General features: G+C 42.8%; 1 protein-coding gene across 1 annotated transcript in view; it reads right to left on the reverse strand.

Moving 5' to 3' along the window:
* ncoa6 (nuclear receptor coactivator 6) overlaps positions 1-21,487 on the reverse strand; it is a 31,260-nt gene extending 9,773 nt beyond the window's left edge. The window contains exons 1-9 of the mRNA XM_060937160.1: positions 21,288-21,487; positions 11,387-11,705; positions 11,129-11,284; positions 10,852-10,974; positions 3,325-3,447; positions 2,436-3,239; positions 2,193-2,330; positions 716-2,108; positions 484-602 (exon numbers count right to left, since the gene is read on the reverse strand). Coding sequence (XP_060793143.1) covers positions 484-602; positions 716-2,108; positions 2,193-2,330; positions 2,436-3,239; positions 3,325-3,447; positions 10,852-10,974; positions 11,129-11,284; positions 11,387-11,654 — 3,124 coding nt within the window. The 5' untranslated portion in view covers positions 11,655-11,705; positions 21,288-21,487. The remainder of the gene's footprint in view (positions 1-483; positions 603-715; positions 2,109-2,192; positions 2,331-2,435; positions 3,240-3,324; positions 3,448-10,851; positions 10,975-11,128; positions 11,285-11,386; positions 11,706-21,287) is intronic.

Here is a 21,487-nt window from a genome sequence, read left to right on the forward strand (position 1 = left end):
AATCTAGGCTTACATTTACCTCTTTTGGCTGATGCCGTTATCCAAACCGACTTACAGCTGAGAAAGTAAATCAGGCATGTGGTTGGCAAAGGACACACACACACCACCAAAAAAAACCCAAACAAAATTTTATATTTTACACACATAAATTGTTTTTGGGGACTGAAAAATATACAAATAGAGCACGGTTCGCCACTACTGACACCCTGGGCTGGTACTCCATGTAGCAGTTTGCAGCTGCGCAAACACTAGTAATTTAGCTACTGGTAAATGAAAAAAATATAAATAAAAATATACCAAAACACACAACCTTCTGATCAGCAGCCCCATGCCTTAACCACTTGTGTACCACTGCACTCTTAAGCTTCCCACAACCCGAGGACCTTACTTTGTATTTAAAACAGAAACAAAACGCTCACAATCCACTTTTTGTTTGATATTCTTGTCAAAGGGAGCGTTTCAAAACGTTTTAAAATCTCTTACCTGGCCGATTAGCAAATTCAGGGGGCTTCGAATTGGAAGAATCTGTGCCAGCTCCTTGATCGCTACCTAGACCTTGCATCTCTGCTTCATCCAACCCTTGTGGAACTGAATCCAAACTCCTACATGAAGGAAAAACATAATTTACGTGCTCATTTGACACAGCCCTTGATAACTAATGAGAAAAAAAATAAAATCCCCATAACATTACTTTATACACTTATTTTTTCCTTACCCAAGCCCTTCAACGGATTGCTGCCCCTCGCCTGCTTTGGGTTTCTTCTTACGAGGTGGTTTCTTCTTTTTTGGTTTGGCCTGGTTAACTCCAACCCCACCAGTTCCCTGTTTTCCACCTGGCCCAAACTGGCTGGCAGAAATGTCACTTTGAAGCAGGTTAACTAATAAGGGACTCGTCAGCGTCACATCCTTATTCACTGGAAATCCAGCTGCTTGTCCACCAATGGGCATCTGGCCAGCAAACTGAGGATTGAAAGGCATTCCATGACCAGGAAAATGCCCATTGCCGACCTGCATGTGTTGTGGACCTCCCATCATACCCTGCTGCTGCTGTTGCATTTGCATGTCAGGAAGCATCTGTTGCTGGCTCATATCTCCTGCACTTCCAGTGCTGTCTCCAACCTGGTGCGAGTGTTGCTGGCCAGCCTGCTGCTGCTGCTGTTGTTGTTGCTGCTGCTGCTGTTGTTGTTGCTGCTGAAGCTGCTGCTGCTGAAGCTGCTGTAGTTGCTGTTGTTGCAGCTGTTGCATCATATGTTGCTGCTGTTGCTGTTTTTGCTGAAGCTGCTGCTGGACCAAATGTCCTGGAAGTCGCATCTGAGGGCCATGTATCCCTAATGGTTGGTTGGGATTACCATTAACTGGGATCTGCTGGGACTGTGCCATTTGCTGCTGATGCTGCTGTAATTGCTGCTGCTGTAATTGCTGTTGTTGTGGCTGTTGGTGTTGTAACTGAATCTGCTGCTGCAACTGCTGTTGTTGTAATTGCTGCTGCTGCTGCTGCAACTGAGCAATTTGCTGTTGTGGAGTCATTTGTTGCTGCGACTGAAACTGCACCATGTTGCCCTGCAAATTAGGTGATGGGCCTCGCATCATCTGACCTGGCATAACAGTTGGTTGTCCTTTGGGCCCAAAAGCCTGCTTGTTACCTTGCATTTGGTTGGCTACCATCTGTTCCATCATAGTATTTTGCTGCTGTGAAGCTTGTTGCTGATGTTGGTGCTGTTGCTGCGGTTGCTGTTGCATCAGTAATGCTTGGTGTCCCTGTCCCCCACCAAGTTGGGCCGGGTTCTGCATCATCCCTTGTCCCTGTGGAGGCATCAACTGTTTAGGAGGAGTCATCCCTCGCTGTCCTTGATTCATGGGCCGAGATAGGACAGTCTGACCTCCTGCCTGGCCTTGCACCATTTGACCTTGAGAGGAGGCTACAGACTGATTTTGAATCTGGGACTGCATGCCCATCATCTGGGTCTGTAGACCTGACTGAGGTTGTCCCATCCCACTACCAGAGGTGGCTGGAGGCTGAGGAGCCATTCCACCATGATGGCCAATTCCACCAGGTTGTAGGGAACTGGGCTGCATGTGGTTTGGTGTTGAAACTGAAGGCTGTGGACCTACAACAAATTTTATGTTGAAACGTTTAAAAAATTAAACAACCAATTTGATGTAAGAATAAACATGTCTCGCAAAGACTGTACCTGCATGCGACATGTTTTGGCCACTTTGAAGTTGAAGGGTACCACCTGTGGGGGTTCCCGCCCCACTTGTGGTAACTTGTCCTTGCACAAAATTCTGACTTACATTTGAGAACCCCATTGGCATTCGTTTTGGCATACCTGTGATCAAGATACATTTTTAATTTTAATGTGTACCACAGAGCTGAAAGCACAAACGGAAGAAATCATGCTATACATGTTCATATACAACAACAAAACGCATACCTCCCATCCCTCCTTGGGGAACCTGGCCATGCTGAGGCATTCCCATAAAGCCTGGCTGAACATTACCCTGCTGCCCTAACACAGCCCTACCTGGGGACCCAACTCCCTGCGGGAACCCCTGGGGAGTTGTTGGACGTGGACCTAGCTGACCTTGGCCAATCATAGGTGGGGTTCCAGGTGAACCCTGCTGAAATGGTGAAGATGAGGATCCAGGGGACTTGGAAGCGAGGTTGCTCTGTGAAGCAGACACAGGAGGCAACGGAGGTGGTGCCCTTGGTCCCACAACTCCTTGGGGACCTTTGGGCTGAGGGGCTGCAAACTGGTTTGCCCCTGCTGGCTGCTGCTGAATGGCATTAAAAACTTGCCCAGCCTGTTGGCTGCCAAAGGGATACGGTGGTGGAGGATGGTTTGGTGTTTGCACAGATGCCAAAGAAGGAGGACGCTGTCCAATTTGACCTTGTGGAGGAGCTTTTCTCCAACTTGGAGTCATAGGCCCCTGAGCAGGCGGTGGCTGGAGAACACCAGAAGGTAACTGGTTCCAACCAGCTGGGACAGGCATCTGGTTTGAAGGGTTGAATGGGCCTCGAGCACCACCTAACTGGGCTAACTGAGCCTGCTGTTGATGCTGCTGCTGCTGTAGTTGCTGTAGGGCTGCTGGATTGAGTTGCCGGTTTGCTTGCATGCCCTGTATGTGATGACCCTGTGGGCCCATAGGGGTGGGTGGACCATGGGGTGCCTGGGGGTGTTGGAGCTGCTGCTGCTGCTGCTGCAAAGCAAGTCCAGGCATCATGGGATCCATTGAATCTGAAGGAGAACAATACACTGTGATGAAGATTTCTCAACAACACAGTTGCAGTCAGGTGGAAAAAGTCAATTTTCAATCTCTCACCTGATTGTGTTGCTGGCCTTGGTACCCTTGGGTGCATCTGTCCACTACTGCCAGGTACCATGCCCTGTGGAGCCATGCCAGGACCAGAGGGCACCATTGAAGGATTGTTCATCCGCATTCCAGCTGAAAGATATTCAATACATGTTATTACACTGTAACCTGCTATAATGAACTCTTACTACAAATTTTTACATATAATGAACTAATTTCATGTACCCTGCCTTTAGTGACAATCACTGTATCACGTCCAGGCACACTGAGACCCACAGCATCATTAGGACTAATTACTATGCATCTGTTCCAGATTAGAGCGTAATCACAGCGCGCGCTTATAAGGACTCTCTAAACACACAGACTTAGTGAAGTATACATGCTGCACCGAGTGGCTCACGTTACCAAGCCTTGTATGTATGCATTTCCTTTCTGGTTTTGACTTTGTTTTGTGTATTTGGATTCTGCTTTTTGTCTTGCCTTCTACTATTCTGTTTGTGCCTCGTGTGACCATTACCTGTTTCACGACCCTGCCTTTGTCTTACGGTTTTGAACTGTTTGCCTGCCTGTTTGTAAATAAACACACTTCGTGCAATTACATCCGCTATTCACCTGCTTACATGACACGCTGAGCCATTCCTCTTCCCACCAAAGACAAACAATAAGCAATCGAGTTAACAATATGTATTAACGCTATAAAACAAAGGCTTAGTGAGCCTTGCTTAGGTGTCGATCACTAACAATTATCGAGAACGGTGATCAAAGGATCGATAAAAGGATTAAACGACTGCCGATACTGCAAAACACAACACCTAGTTCTACTTTTCTCTCCGTGCTTCCACGGAAGGCGGTCGCATTTTCTGCTCTCCCTCCTTTTTTCCCCTGCTTGTGCTTCTGTGTCTTGTCTCGTCTGCTGTACTTTTTGAAGAGACTCTTCCTGCATTACTTTCTAAACTAAAAAAAGCATGAAATTGATAAATTGGTCTCCTAATGAAATTGACACAGTTTTCTCAATGAGAAGTTTGGGTTCGGGGGAACCCGTGTGTCCTGCCGGAACGTTTGCGGCTGGTTACACGATGGACGCGTGGGAGCGGTGGCGGGTCGTGTGCCTGATGATTCTTTCTGTGGAGGACATTGAAGATATCTACCTATTCGGAACCATGATTACAGGACTTTTGCTGATTCAGGCCGTTGCTGAGGCAACATTTCCCCCTGAAGGTCACTGCCGGGAGACACTCTCGCATTCCTTCTCTAACTCTCCGCGGTCGCCATTTTTACCCCCAGTGTGACAAGCGGGTGCGTGACCAGCGCCTTCATGGCTGCAGGAGTGGACGGCTGCTTGCTTGCGCTGGATTACCTCCTCCCCTCCCCCTGATTCCCCCCCTCAAGTCCCATGTTTAAAGTGTACTTGTGTTGTTGTGTGCTTATGTGCAAAGGTTTTTTAAATGTTCCCACACTGTACTCCTGACAGGAGCATAGTGGGGGGGTGTTCTTTTTTTCCTTATCTCTCCATGTTGTTTCTCCTTTTTATCTCTATTCCTGTCTTCCTGTCCTGTCTACCCTATGTCAATTGTATGTTGTATATGTACGGACAGGTTGACGGCTAATTTCGCTGGTACATGTGACTAGTGACAATAAAGGGCATCATCATTAAAGCGTACCGGCGGCGTTTTTATACCTCCCACCCAACCCCACTCCATCCCATGGCGTGACATAAAGGACATCGGTGATTTGAACCACATGAATAAACTGAATGTGAGAAAACAGAGCGAGTCAGTGGGTGGACACCGACAATGAACGATACAGCGGTAACCTCCGTCATTTCCCTAACAGACGAAGAAATCAATCATCGCCTCCGTTCGTGATCCTTTAACTCAGTCAGTGAACTCCGGTAGTGACTCGGAAGGAAAAATTCGTGATCAGGAGAATGAGACTAAAATTTGGCATATAATGTGTGTTTTAGTGTGACAAGTGGGTCCATTTCAGTATTATTAACTTTTCGGCCATCCCTCAAGGATTGCATTATAGCGGGGCTGCAGTGCATCAGTTACTTAAGTACTGACCTCAATCCACATTTTTACTGTATGCCAGGAGCATAAATTTAACAGCACACATTTAAAAACAAACTAAAATTGCACATCACACTCAGTTAGCTGGTTTTTAAAACACACCAAAGCTTTTCTTAGCTTTATTTCTTTCTAACCTTTATAACTGCTCCCTGACTAGCACTGCATGTGACCAAGATCCTTCAACATGCAGGTGGTGAACCCACAACATGGCTCCATGTCACCATTTCAGGTTGGGCCTAACCAGGTTACATGGGAGGTCTGGTCACCAGACGGACATTCACTTACACCACCAAACCCAGTCACAGTTAAAGTGTGACATCATACCGCGTACCAAAAGTAGACACTTATTTTTGGTTACACTGCAATGTTGGTGTATTGGCAATGAAACATTTTCAATTGAATGAGTCATAAATCTCTTCGTAGAAGCCCTCTTATAAGACTCGTTTTTCACCGGCACTTTGTTCTCCATGATGATTATTTTTTTTTGTTTTTATTATTCGATTGGTGAGAAGGGAAAAACTGCTTGATGCAACTCAAAACTCTGATCAAAAACATAGATGGATAGATAAATAAAATAAATAAAGACAAAGAGAACTTTTTAAAAGTGGCCTACATCCCATCTCGAGTCTGCTTTTTACAATTTTACATCCAAACACATGCTGGTGATTTGGGGGTGGGGGGGGGAGGAAAAAAAAAAAACCTGATGTGAAAACACTAAGATGTGCAGCCTTAACCTTTAAAACCTTTTTTTATTTAAAAATCAGGGTGCACTTTATAGATATTTACAGCCATAACAATCCGAGCCTTCTTAAAACATCCTAATAAAGGCATGCCATAAAGAACAATACTGTTCTCAGGGATGAGAGTGGCTCGTGATGAAAAAATCTGAAAAATTAGCCGGGGGTCTGGGGGGTCCAGGGGCGAAGCCCCGGTGGGGGCCCAGGGGGCAAAGCCCCCGGGAGCTCATGGATTTTAGAGATTTTTTACCCTAAAAACCATTTATTTTATCATCAAAATTTTTACAAATGTTGTTGAAATACCATACCCTGTTTGCTTACAAAACTGACACTTATACAAAAGTAGAACTCTCTTTCAAGTACATACATTACTTAAACTTTCATTTGATAAAAGATCAACTACACCTATGTAAAGGAAACATTGACATAGGCCTTTTGTGATAAATTTTGCATATACATTCCAGGTGAGCACCAACATGATACTTCAAATTTGCTGCTCTAAATCCAAACTAAGGTAACACATTCACTGCTATATTAAATAATGGTTTATATGATTTATGAATACATTTTTCCTTTGGTTCTATAAAGTGTTTATTTACAATATATACAACTATTTACAGTTTCATGGTGCAGAAAATTTATTTCTTCTTTATTTTGAGCTTTTTAGCAAGAGCTAAAAGCTTGTTGGTCCTCTCCCTCTTTTTAGCCAACTCCTCTTGATTTTTCACATGCTCCAGCCTTGCTTTCTTTTGCTCCCTTTTGAGTTTAAACAGGGATGCAAACGGCGCGCCTTTTAGCGGATGCCGCCTTTTTCACGGCTGAATCGTGCAAAGATCTGATTTTTTTTTTTTTAGGGGGGGCGTTGGAGTGTCTGAATAATTTCATCAGAGTAAATTCTGTATGCTCAAAGGAAAGCAATCGGATCTGCACAATTCAGCCGTGAAAGAGTCAGCATCTGCGCCTTTAGTTTGTGTGGACAGAGATGATCTGCAATAACATGCATTGTTGGCTACAGACCGAAACATACTTTCAGAATGCACTGGCCAAGGCAGGACTAAACTCCATGTGCCTTCTAATAATTAAAAAAACAAACAAAAAAACAGAATAGTAATTTGTAAGCTAAAAAGCCTGTGTCTACACTTTTCTCTCGCCGAGTGGCAGCTGTGTTCAACTGGGGCGGGACATGACTGAATGGGTGTTTTTGATTTGTCAGCTGTCTTTAACTGGGGCGGGAGGGCGGGACATGACTGAATGGGTGCTTCTGATTTGTCCGCTGTCTTTAACTGGGGCAGGAGGGCGGGACATGACTGAATGGGTGTTGCTGATTCGTCAGCTGTCGTCCTTACACCGCATGGCACGCCCCAAGCGTTTACAACACAGAATTCCAAGTCCTCCGCTCCAAAATCAACCACCGGTCAAACGGTCATCGGTTAACATCCCTATACCCTACCCCCCTAAAATTTTCTCAACGGATTTGCAACAATATAAAAAAGGTCCATTTTGACTGAAAAAAAGCGGAATTCCGCCAAAAAGCAGAAAACTCTCATCCCTGTGTTCTAAAAGACCTTTCCACTTGGATGCTTTACGTCAGGGGTTTGCAACCTTTTCTACTTTAAGGCCCATCTATTCATACAAGTCGTGGCGCATTAAAAAAAAAATCGATCAATTATTTCGGCTCATCTATTCTATTATAACCTAATAATCTACTGTAAAGTGTATTAATGAGATGCGACATCAGTCCCTGTTAAAGATGGGATCCCAGGAATTACATAAATATAATAAAAACAAACTGTTTTTAATTGTAGGTATTTATTTAAAACTGTATGGATGCACCAGAAGCCAAACCCATGCATGCAGGTCATTTTCAGTCAAAAGGGATTAATGATCCAAAAGTGGAGTCTGGTTTATTAACACAAGAACTTATTGCCATGTTTGTGTTCAGCAAACAAACAAGTTATTAAAACCAAAAAGTGGATATAGAAACCACTCAATGGGATTAGATCCTTACACGCTAACAAAGAAGGATTTTTCCTCCGAGTTGGAAATTTATCCATCCGTTGAGTTCCCCGACATCTCAAACTACCTGGTGCTGCAGTGCAGACATCATTCTACACAGACACAGATGAAAACCTGGAAGGGCATGGAGGAGTACAAGTTTTTAATATGTGGCTGGGTTAAAGATCTGGGGATCAGGACACGGAGATAAATCCTGTATCGTTTTTGCCCAGGTAAGTAGGAATTTCTGGGCTTTTTGTATGCGTCTTTGTGATGGTTGCTAGGACACTACAAGTTTTAGTATTGGGTGCAAACAAACCACAGCCGCTCGATTATCAACCCTCTCTGCTCTTCTCTTCCAGGTACATCATTCATAAAGATCCACAGAAACCCCTTTAAACACCTGGGTGTTATGCGTTTTACATGTGTTAATAATAAATAATAATCAGCTGAATTTATATAGTGCCTTTCTCAGACCCAAGGTCGCTTTACAATTTGGGGGGAGTCCACCAAAAGGAGGTCAGGATGTCATTCCAGTGGTGTAGCTGCCACAGTGCCACCAAAAGGTGCACGAAAACAAGTTCCATACCACTTGCAGAACCGCCGCAACGCTGCCACGCAACACTGCTTGGAAAACTGTGCCAAGCACAGAAGCACCGCCGCACAGAGCGCTGGACAACCACGATGTTAAAAGAGCAACAAGCTCACTGCAGTCCATAGCAAGGAGCACAGGCATCACCAACAGCAGACCAAGGCCTGGAGAGAACCGACGCCCAAAACTGGGTCTGGAGCTATACCACAACCGACGGACAACACACTCAACAAAAAACAAACTACACAAACACAAAGAAAAACAAAAGGGGAAAAAAATCTCCGATGCGAAGCTGTGTTAGTTTACAATACGCCAATCAAACAAGAAACAAAAACACATCTGAGGACTTGAGCATCTCCTGAACATCAAAACATCATGAAATAACAGAAAATGGTGAGAAAAGTGATTTGCGAATCCAAACGAAAAAATCAGAGGAATTTACAAACCTTTCACGAGGTGATCACTGCAAACTCGAGCGTTCTTCGACTCGGCTCCCTTCCATCACAGTGAAAGGTTCAAGAGCCACCTTTCTCATCATCTTTTAAAGGTCCCATGGCATGAAATTTTCACTTTCTGAGGTTTTTTAATGTTAAAATGAGTTCCTCTGACCTTCTTAAGTCACCCCAGTGGCTAGAAATTTCATAATGTGTAAACCAAACTATGCCCAACATTTGAGAATGGCGTGTCAAAACGGCGCGTTGATAAGCTCTTCCCTTTACTACGTCAGCAAGGGAGATGATCCCCACGCCCCCCCTCTGGATTCCCACCCACTGTATGGATTGCCCCGCCCAGTTGTAGTGAGGAGACCATAGAGGACACAACAACATGGCATCACCTAAGCGAGCGAAACATGGAAATTGCGCTGTACATGGATGTGACAACACAGAAAGGAGTCTGTTTTTACTGCCGACGGGAGAGCCCCTGAAGACGCAGTGGCTTAATTTTATTTACTCCAATAATACGCCGTCGAGTCTACCTAAGACGGTGTATGTTTGTCGGAAGCATTTTCCTGAGGAATGTTTCCACAACTTGGGACAGTACAGGGCAGGTTTTGCACATCAACTGTCACTGAAGCCTGGGTCCGTACCAAGCATCCCTGCCGCATCAGCCACAAACACCGAACAAGTAAGTGTATAACTGTTAAGTCGTTTTGCCGTGTTTTAAAATCGGCGCGTTAGCCTAGCAATGTCTACATTAGCTGTGCAGCTAACCGCTTCCTGCAGTTAGCCAGGTACTCTGCGCTACAAAACCAAAGAGCATGCAGCATGCTCTGTTAAACTGAGTTTAGTCTGGAAATTGACTGTAACTTATGAGCTTATGTTTGACTATTGCTCCGCAATGCATGTCTTCTGTTGGATAAGCGATAGGTTGCTGTAGTTGCTGCTTCTATCCTCTTTGGTTATGGAGTGCGTGTTCAAGCCTAGGGTATTATACGTTCGTAAACTACCACTCCGAACACACTCACTCTCTGTGTCACGTTGAGTTTACGAAAGGAGTCCGAGGGAGAACGGGGTTTTGTCTTAACAGCGTGGCTACAGGCGCTGATAGCAGCAAGTATGTGTGCGCGCGCAGCTTGGTCAAGCCCCTCCCCCTCCCCCATGACCCGCCCCCACCTTCTACCCTTCCCCGCCTCCTGCTTCTCATTAGCAAAACGACGCACTGGGAAAAGCGCTGAAATGGGGCTTTCTCCCAGGAGGCTATATTTACGTGCCGAGGGTTCATTTCGAGAAAGGCTGCGGATATAACATCCGGAAACCTCCACGAGCCCGTTTAAAGCATCAACAAACCACCATGCCATGGGACCTTTAATCAGATCCTTTGCTCTTTCACCCTTTATCGCTTCACGGGGAACGTGGAAGAAACTTATCAGTTTCACAGTTTGTTTGATTCGAACAGCCCGAAACAATGCAAGCGTAGGACGTTTTAACGACTAGCAAGGAGCCGCAGTGATAGGAACGCTTTGTGAACAGTGAGCTCAGCTGACCACCACTTCACGTCTTGCGTATCTAATGAGGCAGATGTGCGCCGGATCGGACGCAACCCAGCAACTGGACCCGGGGTGTAAAAAAATAAATAAATAAATAAAATAAATATTCACGGCTCACTAGATGACGCTTTGAGAAACACTGGTTTATGTAATTACCAGGGCCTTGTTGCATAGGAAACCCAACATCCATCCTTATCTGACCCGGTGCCCCGATAGGTCCGTTCACTCTGACTTCCTGCCCTCGGTTCTGCCCACCTGCAACATTGATGGGTCCTTCACCTGGAAATGCATGGGGTAAGGAAAAAAAAAGGCAAATGAATACCTGCACATTTACAACTTAAGGAGTGTCACTGTAGATAATAGATTATAGTCAGATCAGATTTAGCAAGAAAACATTGAACAGTCCAAAAAAAAAAAAAAAAGGTCACCACACCTTCGATTTGCACTGATAGGATCCCCAGGTCCCGAAGCTGCTGCTGGTTGTTTTGAGCGAGGAGGCGGAGGCGTTCAGCGGCTTCTCTGGGGATATTAAAGGTGACTCGCACGCTGTTCCACGGCTCCACTCGCTGGGGCGCCAGCCTCTCAGGACCTTCAGCATGAATGGAGCACGGAGTGTGAAAGGTGCAGGAAGGACATAAATATACACACAAAAACAAATCCGAGTATTCTTAAGCACCCAAAGTGCCCTCACCCAGCGAGAGCATCTGCGGCATCCCATTCAAGATTCTGTCGAGCTTCTGCTGAAAATCGTCATCGTCGAGGTTTCCCTTGAACGCAATGAAGATAGTGGTGCGTTCCTTTATTCCGTGTGGATTCGGGGACTGAGCCGGGACGCCGTTTCTACGACTACTGCACCCGTCACCTCCGTCCTCCAATCCAGAGTCGTCCTCTGTGCTCAGAGCGACCCCAAGAGATCCTGTGCGCCAGGTGATCTCAGGTGGGCCAGACCGCTGCGCCATGACCCTTTTCAAAGAAAGGAAGATGCGAGGTCTCCGGGGTCCGTGCTGTTACTGGAATGAGAAAAACGAGGCTTTTTCAGACGCATGCCAAAAATATATTTCCTTTGTTTAAATTATGACGTGTGAATATTTTCAGGAAGTAAACTTGGCACAAAAAAAAAAAAGTTTCCATCAAGCCTGTTGAAACAATAACACTGTGTGTTGTGCTGTTTCAGTAAACTAAACAAAGACGGGACGGTGCAATGAAGCAGAGTTACTGAGAAGTTCTCCTGAAGATTTATTTATTTTAATGATCCTTTAACAGGATGCTTCTTCAGCAAAGGGATTTTCAAGAAGGTCCTGTGAAAACTACCGTATTTTCCGGACTATACGTCGCTCCGGAGTTTAAGTTGCATCAGCCAAAAAAATGCATTATGAAGACGAAAAAAAACATATATACGTCGCACCGGACTACAAGTCGCACTTTTTTGAAGGGTTATTCTATCCATAGAATGTGTGATTCTATCTGATAAGCAGCGCGTGGTTACTGCACGACTGCACTGTTTATTTAATAAATGAACAGCTGAGCAGTGATAACACACCCTTTGCCCTGTAAGTAGCCTAGTCTGATTATTTTAAATATCTACTACTATCTTTAATACTATCACTATCGTTATTACCAATAGCCTATATTATTATTATAACTAATATTAGTAGCCTATTACTGATGCATTAATCAGTTTGCTTTTAGAATATTTTTACAGGTAGGGCTTATTATCGCCCCATGGCTCTTTCATCTTTGCTATTAAAGCTGTAGTCATCATCGAGGAGTGTCATTCTTCATTTTTGTCGAATTTTATTTCATCAAATCAGAGGCCAAGTAGGCTATAGGTATATCATCTCCAAAGACAGGTACGGTAGTAAAAACAACCGAAAAAAAACCAACAACCACCGCTCAGAGAAAAAAAAACAGGCATAAAGCTACATAGCGCCCTCTCGCGGTGAAAAAAAACAAACAAAAACATATACGTCGCACCGGAGTGTAAGTCGCATGGCCAGCCGAACCATGAAAAAAAAGTGCGACTTATAGTCCGAAAAATACGGTAATTACATGTTACAAGACTGAGAAAGTTTAAAAACAAAATATTTAAACTAAAACAAATTGATTAAAAAAATTATAATAATGTAAACAATTTGAATCGTATGCAGTATTTAATATCGCCACTTAGATTGTTCCTCGATACGAGATCCTTCGTTTTCCCCAATTGGGAGACAAAACTCGCTTCCACGTCTGGCATCATAACCATGTGCGTTCAACTGAGTCAACTTTGGGTTTGAGGATAATAAGCAGCGGGTCACGTTACTGAAGCCACACAGCGTAAACTCCTCCGTCCTGAAGACGTAAAGTTACAGCTTTACCTCTGACACTGGAGACTCCTTCCAGCAATGTTGCATAAACACATTTCTCCTGACAGAAGACCTTTACCGTAACAACAACAGAGGTTTATATCGAACAAACGCTGTACAAGTCCACGTGAACAAGCGGATTAATATAAACCCATGCTGTTACAGAAAATTAATCAACACCTTCTGACCAATCAGGATCCAACAGCACTGTAGTACAATAGTGTAGTGGTTTTCCACTATAACGTTCTCTCTCTATAGAGAGAGAGGCGGCTACAATTATCGACACCTTTTCAGATTTACCAATCAAAACAAAGGTAAGTTTCAGTTCCAACGGTGATTATTGGTTAATTAATCAACCGGAAGACCCGCCTCACCCTTTGATCTTGTCGTCTGATGAGGCAGCTCGTTACCTGGGATGGAATGTTTTCAGCACGATCAGCAACTTGAGGAAAACCCGGACGTTATCATCGCAGGTAAGCATGGTGGAAAGATCATGGGCATGTTTTTACTGATCGAACTCACTGATATTTCATGAGCTCCTTGTCGAAGCCTACTTTGTTTCTGACTCTTTCATTTGACAGCCGCCATTTTAGATTAGATTAAACTTTATTGATCCGTCAGGGAAATTAAGAATTAATTAATTTTGCGTCTAAACGCATGTTTGAGAAGTCATGTGAGGTGTCGATAATCATAGGCTTAGCTCGCGAGCCGTGCAGCTGTTTTACATGACCAAGTCTCAAAAAACACGGCCATAAATTTTATGCTAACCCGTGCTAAACTAAATTTTGTTGTTTTGTGAAGTAATTTTGTGCATTTCTGTGGACATTTTTGTCGACGGTCAATGGTTTCCCATGGCGTGCCCAGAGCGCATGCTTTCCATATACACAAGTTAAATTGAGAAAAATCAAAAATTCACCGCCAATAACGTAGCGTTCTTATTGGTCAGACTTCGAAACGAGGCTTCAATGGAAGCAAAATACTACGAGTTTTGAGAGCTTCGCTGGTGAAGCTCGGCAGGTTTAGAATGAGTAGGTCATGGATTTAGATCAATATCGTCACAAGTTTTTTTTAATCATACACGCATGATAAACATATCAACACAAACTTTATACTTTACACTTTCCTATGTGTCCACTGCCAAATAATATTATAGTTTTTAAATTACCTAAATTAGATGAAACATAAAACTTGTCCCCTTCCTCAGTCCCACCGGACTCGGCGCTGAGAGCCCACTTCCGCATTCTTAAAAGACTATCATGCCGTTACCATGGGAACAATCACTTTCACTCTTTCGGTTTCCATTGGTTTCTCTTTCACCAAGATTTACATTATCTTAAAGAGTACTTTCATAAACTATCATTAATACTGATTTTTTTGTTTACAGTATTTACATTTTTCGTAACTACAGGAAAATTTCCTTTCATTTATAACATATGGCCCTTTTCCACTACCCTTTTTCAGCTCACTTCAGCCCGACACGGCTCGCGTTTCGACTACCAAAAAACAGCATGACTCAGCTCGCTTCAGCCCTGCTTAGCCCCTAAAACTCGCACCGTTTTGGAGTGGGGCTGAAGCGAGCCAAACCGAGCCGAGTGACTCTGGGGGCGTGAGCAGACACTCCCCTGTGCACTGATTGGTGAGGAGGAGTGTCCTCACATGCCCACACACGCCCCGCGAGCGTGCTGGGATCTGTAAACACCGTAAACCCGGAAGAAGAAGAATTACGAGAATTTCTGAAGCCTTATGCGCCTCGCCTCATCTATACGCTCTTGCCAGTATCTGTTGGCGTTGTCGGTGACAACAAGCCACAGCACCAAGACCAGCAACACTAACGACTCCAGGTCCTCCATGTTTATTGTTTACTATCCGGGTTGTGAGACTACCGCTTAAAAGCTCACTGATGTCACTGTTTGTGCCGCTTAACGACATCACGTGACGTCTACCCACTTTCGCTAACTCCACCCAATGTGTCCACCCACTTCCAGCCAGCACGGTTCAGCGCGGTTGTAGTCGAAATGCAACTCCAACAGCCCCACTCAGCCCGACACGGCTCAGCCGCGTTTGTAGTGGAAAAGCGGCATTAAATTTCGCTTCTTTTTAACTCCTGTTTATTGCACTTTAACAGAATCAAAATGATTCCTAACATTCTGTGATGCAACATTTGCATCATGTATATTTCATAAAATCAAAACTTGTTAAAGGTATCGATTTCATAATATTAATCTTCAAAGTCGGCTGAATCTCATTTGTTATCTTTACTGTTTATAGTAAAGATGTATTCTGTGTAATACGACTCATCTGCAGCAATTTGTATTTTGTTTTTTTTGTCTTAAGTGCACTAGAAATTATAATTTAAGGTTTCTGCTTTTATTGCAGGAATTTGTAGGATTTTATTGATAATTACAGAGATTTGTAAAGTTCTGCTTAATGAATAAGAAATTAAATTTAAACTTTATAACATTTTATGAAGTTAGTAAATAAAATGTGTGAAATGCCTAATAAAATATAATTCACACTTAAAAATTAATGCTTGCTTTCATTTCTTTTTAAGGCTCGTTTGCAGCTCCAGAAGTCCCCAGACTGCACCAAAAAAGATGAAATTTTCAAAAATCCCCCCAGTTGATAATTGCTGAATGGTGTCGATAACTGTGGACAAAGGTGTCAATAATTGTGGAACGGTGTCATGTGATCTGATACGCTAAGTAATCAGGAATCAACTCTCTTTTCCCCCCAGTGGAAGTTTGAGTAACTATTCATGCACAATTTACATATCAAAAGTCTTTTCTACTTTTGCAACGACCAAAAGATCGTTAAAGCAGATACGCAGAGCCATGGCTTCACTTTCGTTTATAAATGCCTTGAGACCTCAAGAATGGCACAGGAATAGTTTTAAGTGTTAACAATAAATCTAATATAGTAATTTTTATGATTAAAGTGATTTATATCGGTAGCGGTCTGAGTGAATGACCTTGACGCCCGTGACGTCACAGCAAGAAGTCTATCGGCCTTATCGCCATTTCCGCTATACTAAAACACAGAGCTGACTGCAACTCTGATCCTCCATTTTGAGCTAATTTATCGCCATGCCACGTAGATGTGTTGCTGGCGGTTGCAGCAACATGACAGAAGGTGGATTTACGTTGCATTCATGGCCCAAGAATGTTCAAACTGCAAAGATTTGGACGCGTTTTGCGAGAAGTTCACGAGCACATTGGGCGGCTATGAAGTGGTCTCTCCTCTGCTCTGCACATTTTACTGAAGACTCATACGAGACCTCTGATCTGTTGAGGAGTGTTGGCTATAAGCCCGGATTGAAAGAGGGTGCAGTATCAACAATTAAAGGAAAACTACAAGAAAAGGAGAGTATTTATTTTATTTATTTATTTATTTTTAAAGGAAAGCAAGTTCAGCTGCACCAGTCCTCCTGGAGTGAGCTGAGGGTTGTTACTAAAACTCGGGATGGAACAGGATGTGACATATCGCTTGGGCAGTGACCTCCCTGCAGTTGTTGCTAAAACCGGTGACAACCCGTTCCGTCCCGGGTTTTAGTAATTGCCTGAGCTGAGCAGTAATGGTAGAATACACAGTATGAAGAAAAGTGAATGAGTGGAGCAGCCATCTGATTTCTAAACTGGATATTACTGCCATCTCGCCCTTACATGGAAGAAGTGAATGAACGGAGAACTGAATGAACAACTGAAAGTCAGATTGTTTCAAAAAACAATCGCCCTTCAAGAAGCGAGAACACAGACGGGTAAGCCAGCGCTCGAAACTAACGGTGTCCCGACGTCCCGGGGACCATAAAAAATGTCATCGGGACACAAAATTATCATATCTGGGACAATCCCGGGACAATGGAAAAAATAGATCTAGAAAAAAAGTTCTACATTAATATTATTTACAAAGCCGTAACACATATGTAGACATTCACCTAATTTGTCAATTTTAATTTTAAAACGTTAACAGCGAAAAATACATAGTAGCTACACTTTCGATGCACCTGCATCCGTAGGCTACAGAGCAGCGCATTCTGTTCGAGAATCTTCGGCCGGTGTCCGCATTATATGGGCTTGGAATGGAATTGCTACCGCACACGCTGCGCCGACTCTTGCCAGAACAAAAATGCTTAAGTGGTTGAAGCGGACTGACGGCGGGGAAGAAACTGAAAGCCCAGACATAACGTCTCCGGGACCTTCAGGATCCAAAGTGTCATCGCCTGGTCTGCAGGCAACGCTAGCAACTGAATGAACTTAATGAACACTGTTAGACACGTTATAAAATACAACAGGAATGATGTGGATGATATTGACGGAAGATACCGTTCAACAGAATAAGTGAGTTTTCTTGGTGTCTTTCTAGTTCAGAAAGTTTAGTCAGTCAGCAGCACAACTAGGCTCGGACCTGGCACTATGCTGATGTTGCTAACATTTGCACCCACGTTTCGGCAGCGAAAGTTCATAAAAATGGATAACGGAAAGTTCATAAAAATGGATAACGGTAATGGTGAAAATTATAAGTTGGCCTTATAAATGCCAACAGATATTCAAGGTATAAGTAGATGAAATGAACATAAAAGGGGTCTTATTTTCAACTAAAGTGTACTGCAGATGTAGGGAGTTGAAACATTTTCTGAATGAGCTAGTTGGCCCCTTTAAATAAACGGGTATCTATTCATACAGTGAGTTCGCCAAAGTTTAATAAACTGAAAATGCAATAACTGTAATTTTGAAGTAGATGATGTATAGGACATGTGTCACTTGTGACTTATTGTAAAAATGATATAAAGGGTTCAAAATCGCATAGTTACAAATATAATAGTAACTTCATATGATATTAACCACTGGTTATTTCAGAGAGGAAAAAAATGGGGACACTATTGCTTCCATTCGGGACAATACAACACAGAATTCGGGACCACTGGGGGACACAAAGAAAAAAAGTTAATTTCGAGCCCTGGGGTAAGCGCCGACTCTCATTTGGATTTAAAAAACAAACAAAAAAAAAAACCACGTTGTTTACCTGCATTTAGATTAATCCATGTAACTTGTATTGTGTGTTTAAGTTAGCGGTATGAGATTATTTAATTTGCTTCAGAATGTGATTGTCTCAGTTCATCTGATTATTTAATGAGCCTTTTACGTTTTATCAGTGAAAATGCATGCATGTACATGTATGTTGCACAAGTTATATAGCACCCATCCTGTTTTAATGAGAGTCAACCCACAATCAGTGAAGTCAAATCAGTCTTAGTTGAGCAAGTCGGTAACGCTATTTCTTACTTCCACCATAAATTTTTATTTATATGACTTTGGTCTATAGCTGTAAAAGGCCTCGGCCTTAAAACCGGTTCCCGCTGTGACATCACGCACTCAGGGCTGGCTGGCTCAGCGGGGCAGCGCCAATCACAACTTTGTGGTTGATTTTAACTCTCAAAAATATATTTTTTATTCCCATTTATGCAGCATACAAGAGTCAAGGGGGCAGCACGGTGGTGTGGTGGTTAGCGCTGTCGCCTTACAGCAAGAAGGTCCGGGTTCGAGCCCCGTGGCCGGCAAGGGCCTTTCTGTGCGGAGTTTGCATGTTCTCCCCGTGTCCACGTGGGTTTCCTCCGGGTGCTCCGGTTTCCCCCACAGTCCAAAGACATGCAGGTTAGGTTAACTGGTGACTCTAAATTGAGCGTAGGTGTGAATGTGAGTGTGAATGGTTGTCTGTGTCTATGTGTCAGCCCTGTGATGACCTGGCGACTTGTCCAGGGTGTACCCCGCCTTTCACCCGTAGTCAGCTGGGATAGGCTCCAGCTTGCCTGCGACCCTGTAGAACAGGATAAAGCGGCTACAGATAATGAGATGAGACAAGAGTCAAGGATGGAGATACTATCCACTCAAATTTATTTTAAAATAAAGGCTCTGCATATCTCATTTAAAGTGCATATCACGGGTAAATTCAGGAGCGAGATCAATGTAATTCTCCTATTTTATATTAAACTTTGGTCAAATATCTGTCACATTTTGCCCAATACCAGAAAAATTCAGTTGAAATCAAGCCATTTAAGGTGAATTGGTCCGCCTCTGAAAAAACTGCATTTGGATTTCCCGGGAAACATTGATTTTCGTGACGTTGCGTGCGGGACGCCTCCTTCTGAATCCTACGTCAGCGCTGGTTTGTTTATGAGAAAACGACCTGGTGGTTTTCTGCAAATTTCTTCAACGTTATCACGTAATTATTAAAATGGTTAACAGAAGTATCGTAGGAGGGTGTAGCAACATTACATTCTTCATCCAAAGGTGAAGTAACATTGCGCTCAGGTGACAATTCCATATTTCAATGCAAAAATCGCTAGCTGCTAAACTTGGGCCATGTACACACGTAGCCGGGTATTTTTAAAACCGAACATTTTCCCCCCCTCCGTTTATAAAAATGTTTTATCCACACCACCTCGTCTTCGAAAAAAATCCCTTCCACACATAACCGAACATCTGCGTTTTCAATCACATTCATAAGCATTCCAAACCTGTAGATGGCGTTATTTCCCCAAATCCTACCTCCTAATCACATCAGAATAGCCCTCTGTTGGCGTCACTTCCGCCTAAACATAAAACATGGCGCCAAGTTCGTTCGTCTGGACAGACTCGGAGACAGAATTGCTTCTAAACACAATTTTGAAGTATAAACTTCAAAAGACGCAAGAAAACGTTGATTGGGAATCTTGTCAAAGCAAAGATTAGTTGGGCTTCTAAAATTAAACATGTAAATAGCACCTGCACAATAATTAACGCTTTCAAGGCACTACTCCGATCCATTACTCTTTGTCCATGCTTAATCTGGCTTCTGCAGTAAACAAAGGTCGCACGTTTGACGTCAGGGCAGATTTGTTGTCATTTTTTTGGCGCAGATTGTGACGTTCTAAAACGCAAAACTCCGGTTATCTCTGTCTACACGAAAAGGCATACACGGAGCTTTCAAAAATCTTCACTTTGCCCGGAGTTTTTTTAAATATTCGTTTTTGATGTGTTTTCATGTGGATGACAGGCCAAAACGTAGAAAAATATCTTCGATTTAGCAGATAACCGGCTACGTGTGGACGGGGTCTTGGTCTACACAGGCTGTGCACTGAAACCGTGCAAAGCTCGCGTAGCCTGCTGGCACTTCCGCAGGTGACGTCACGAATCTGGCTCCAGACTCTCTTGGGGTTTTTCCAGACGCGTTTTGTCATTTTATTTTTTTCTGCTGTAGACAGACGGCCTTGTGCAAAATTACCCTTCTGGAGGAGTGTGTAAAGGGACATACTTTCATATATTTAAAAAAAAAGAATTTGGTCCAGGATAATTATAATTATATAATTATAAATTGCTCTCTCTCTCGCTCTACATATACATATTGTGCAAAAGTCTTAGCCCCCCATACAAACTGTGTTCTAGATTTCTATTTTATGACTTCTACATTATCGAGTCAGTACAAAAACATTTTAGAGTTCCAAACATTCATTTTTTTTCCAGCACAAAATTAAATGTTACAGGGAATTTTTTTTTTTACAAATATCTGAGCAGCATATTCCATAAGAGAGCACTTTTGAGATGAAAAAAGAAAATATAATGAAGGTTACTGGTGCAAAAAGTTTTGGTGCAAAATGAAGGAGTGTGACAGTCAAAGTCACTATATATATATATATATATATATATATATATATATATATATATATATTTTTTTTTTCAACCAAAGGGTCGTCTCACACCAAATACTGACATTGTTCCATTTATTATGGCTCACTGATTACTGTTGATGGTATTTCTTAAAAGTCATTTTTGCTCTACATCATTTCTTTACATGTACTTAAGACTTATAGTACCCAATTTGTGCATGCGAAGATTAATTTTTTATACAAGATTTATTTCTTTTAAATCAATAATTTAAATATATTTGTAACAAATAAGCGACCTACGCTTGCTGTTCTTTTTTAGACGTGTGCATGTTTAAATCGATTAACTCCTGACCGAATTCAAATAATAAAGTTAAAATTAAATTAAACAAAAATAAAACTACGTATTAACAAGGAAATAATTAAAGTTTATTTTTGCAAACTCACTATCGAAACAACAAGTAGCATCCATGGCTAGTTAGCTGAGCGCAACTCGGCTAAGCTAACTAACTAGCTAGCCGGCTAAAATGTTTATCCAGGTAACGTTAGCTTTTCTAATCATTTGCTCCAGAGTTCAAAAAACCATAAGGGGATAAAAATACCGCTTTTACCTTTTCAGTCCATTTGGAGAGAAAAAGGGAATCCAAAAAAAGAGTTTAGCTAGCTAGCTAACGTGGATGCTAACTAGCCAAACGCTAACAGCAGACAAGCTCACACAAATCTCATAATCTTCAGCGAAGTGTTTCTCTGGTTTTTTTTTTTTTTACTTTGGCCTCTTTAATTGTCAGTATTCACAAAACATATGTACGCA

The sequence above is a fragment of the Neoarius graeffei genome, chromosome 13 (assembly GCF_027579695.1).
Source record: "Neoarius graeffei isolate fNeoGra1 chromosome 13, fNeoGra1.pri, whole genome shotgun sequence".
Taxonomy (NCBI): Eukaryota; Metazoa; Chordata; class Actinopteri; order Siluriformes; family Ariidae; genus Neoarius; species Neoarius graeffei.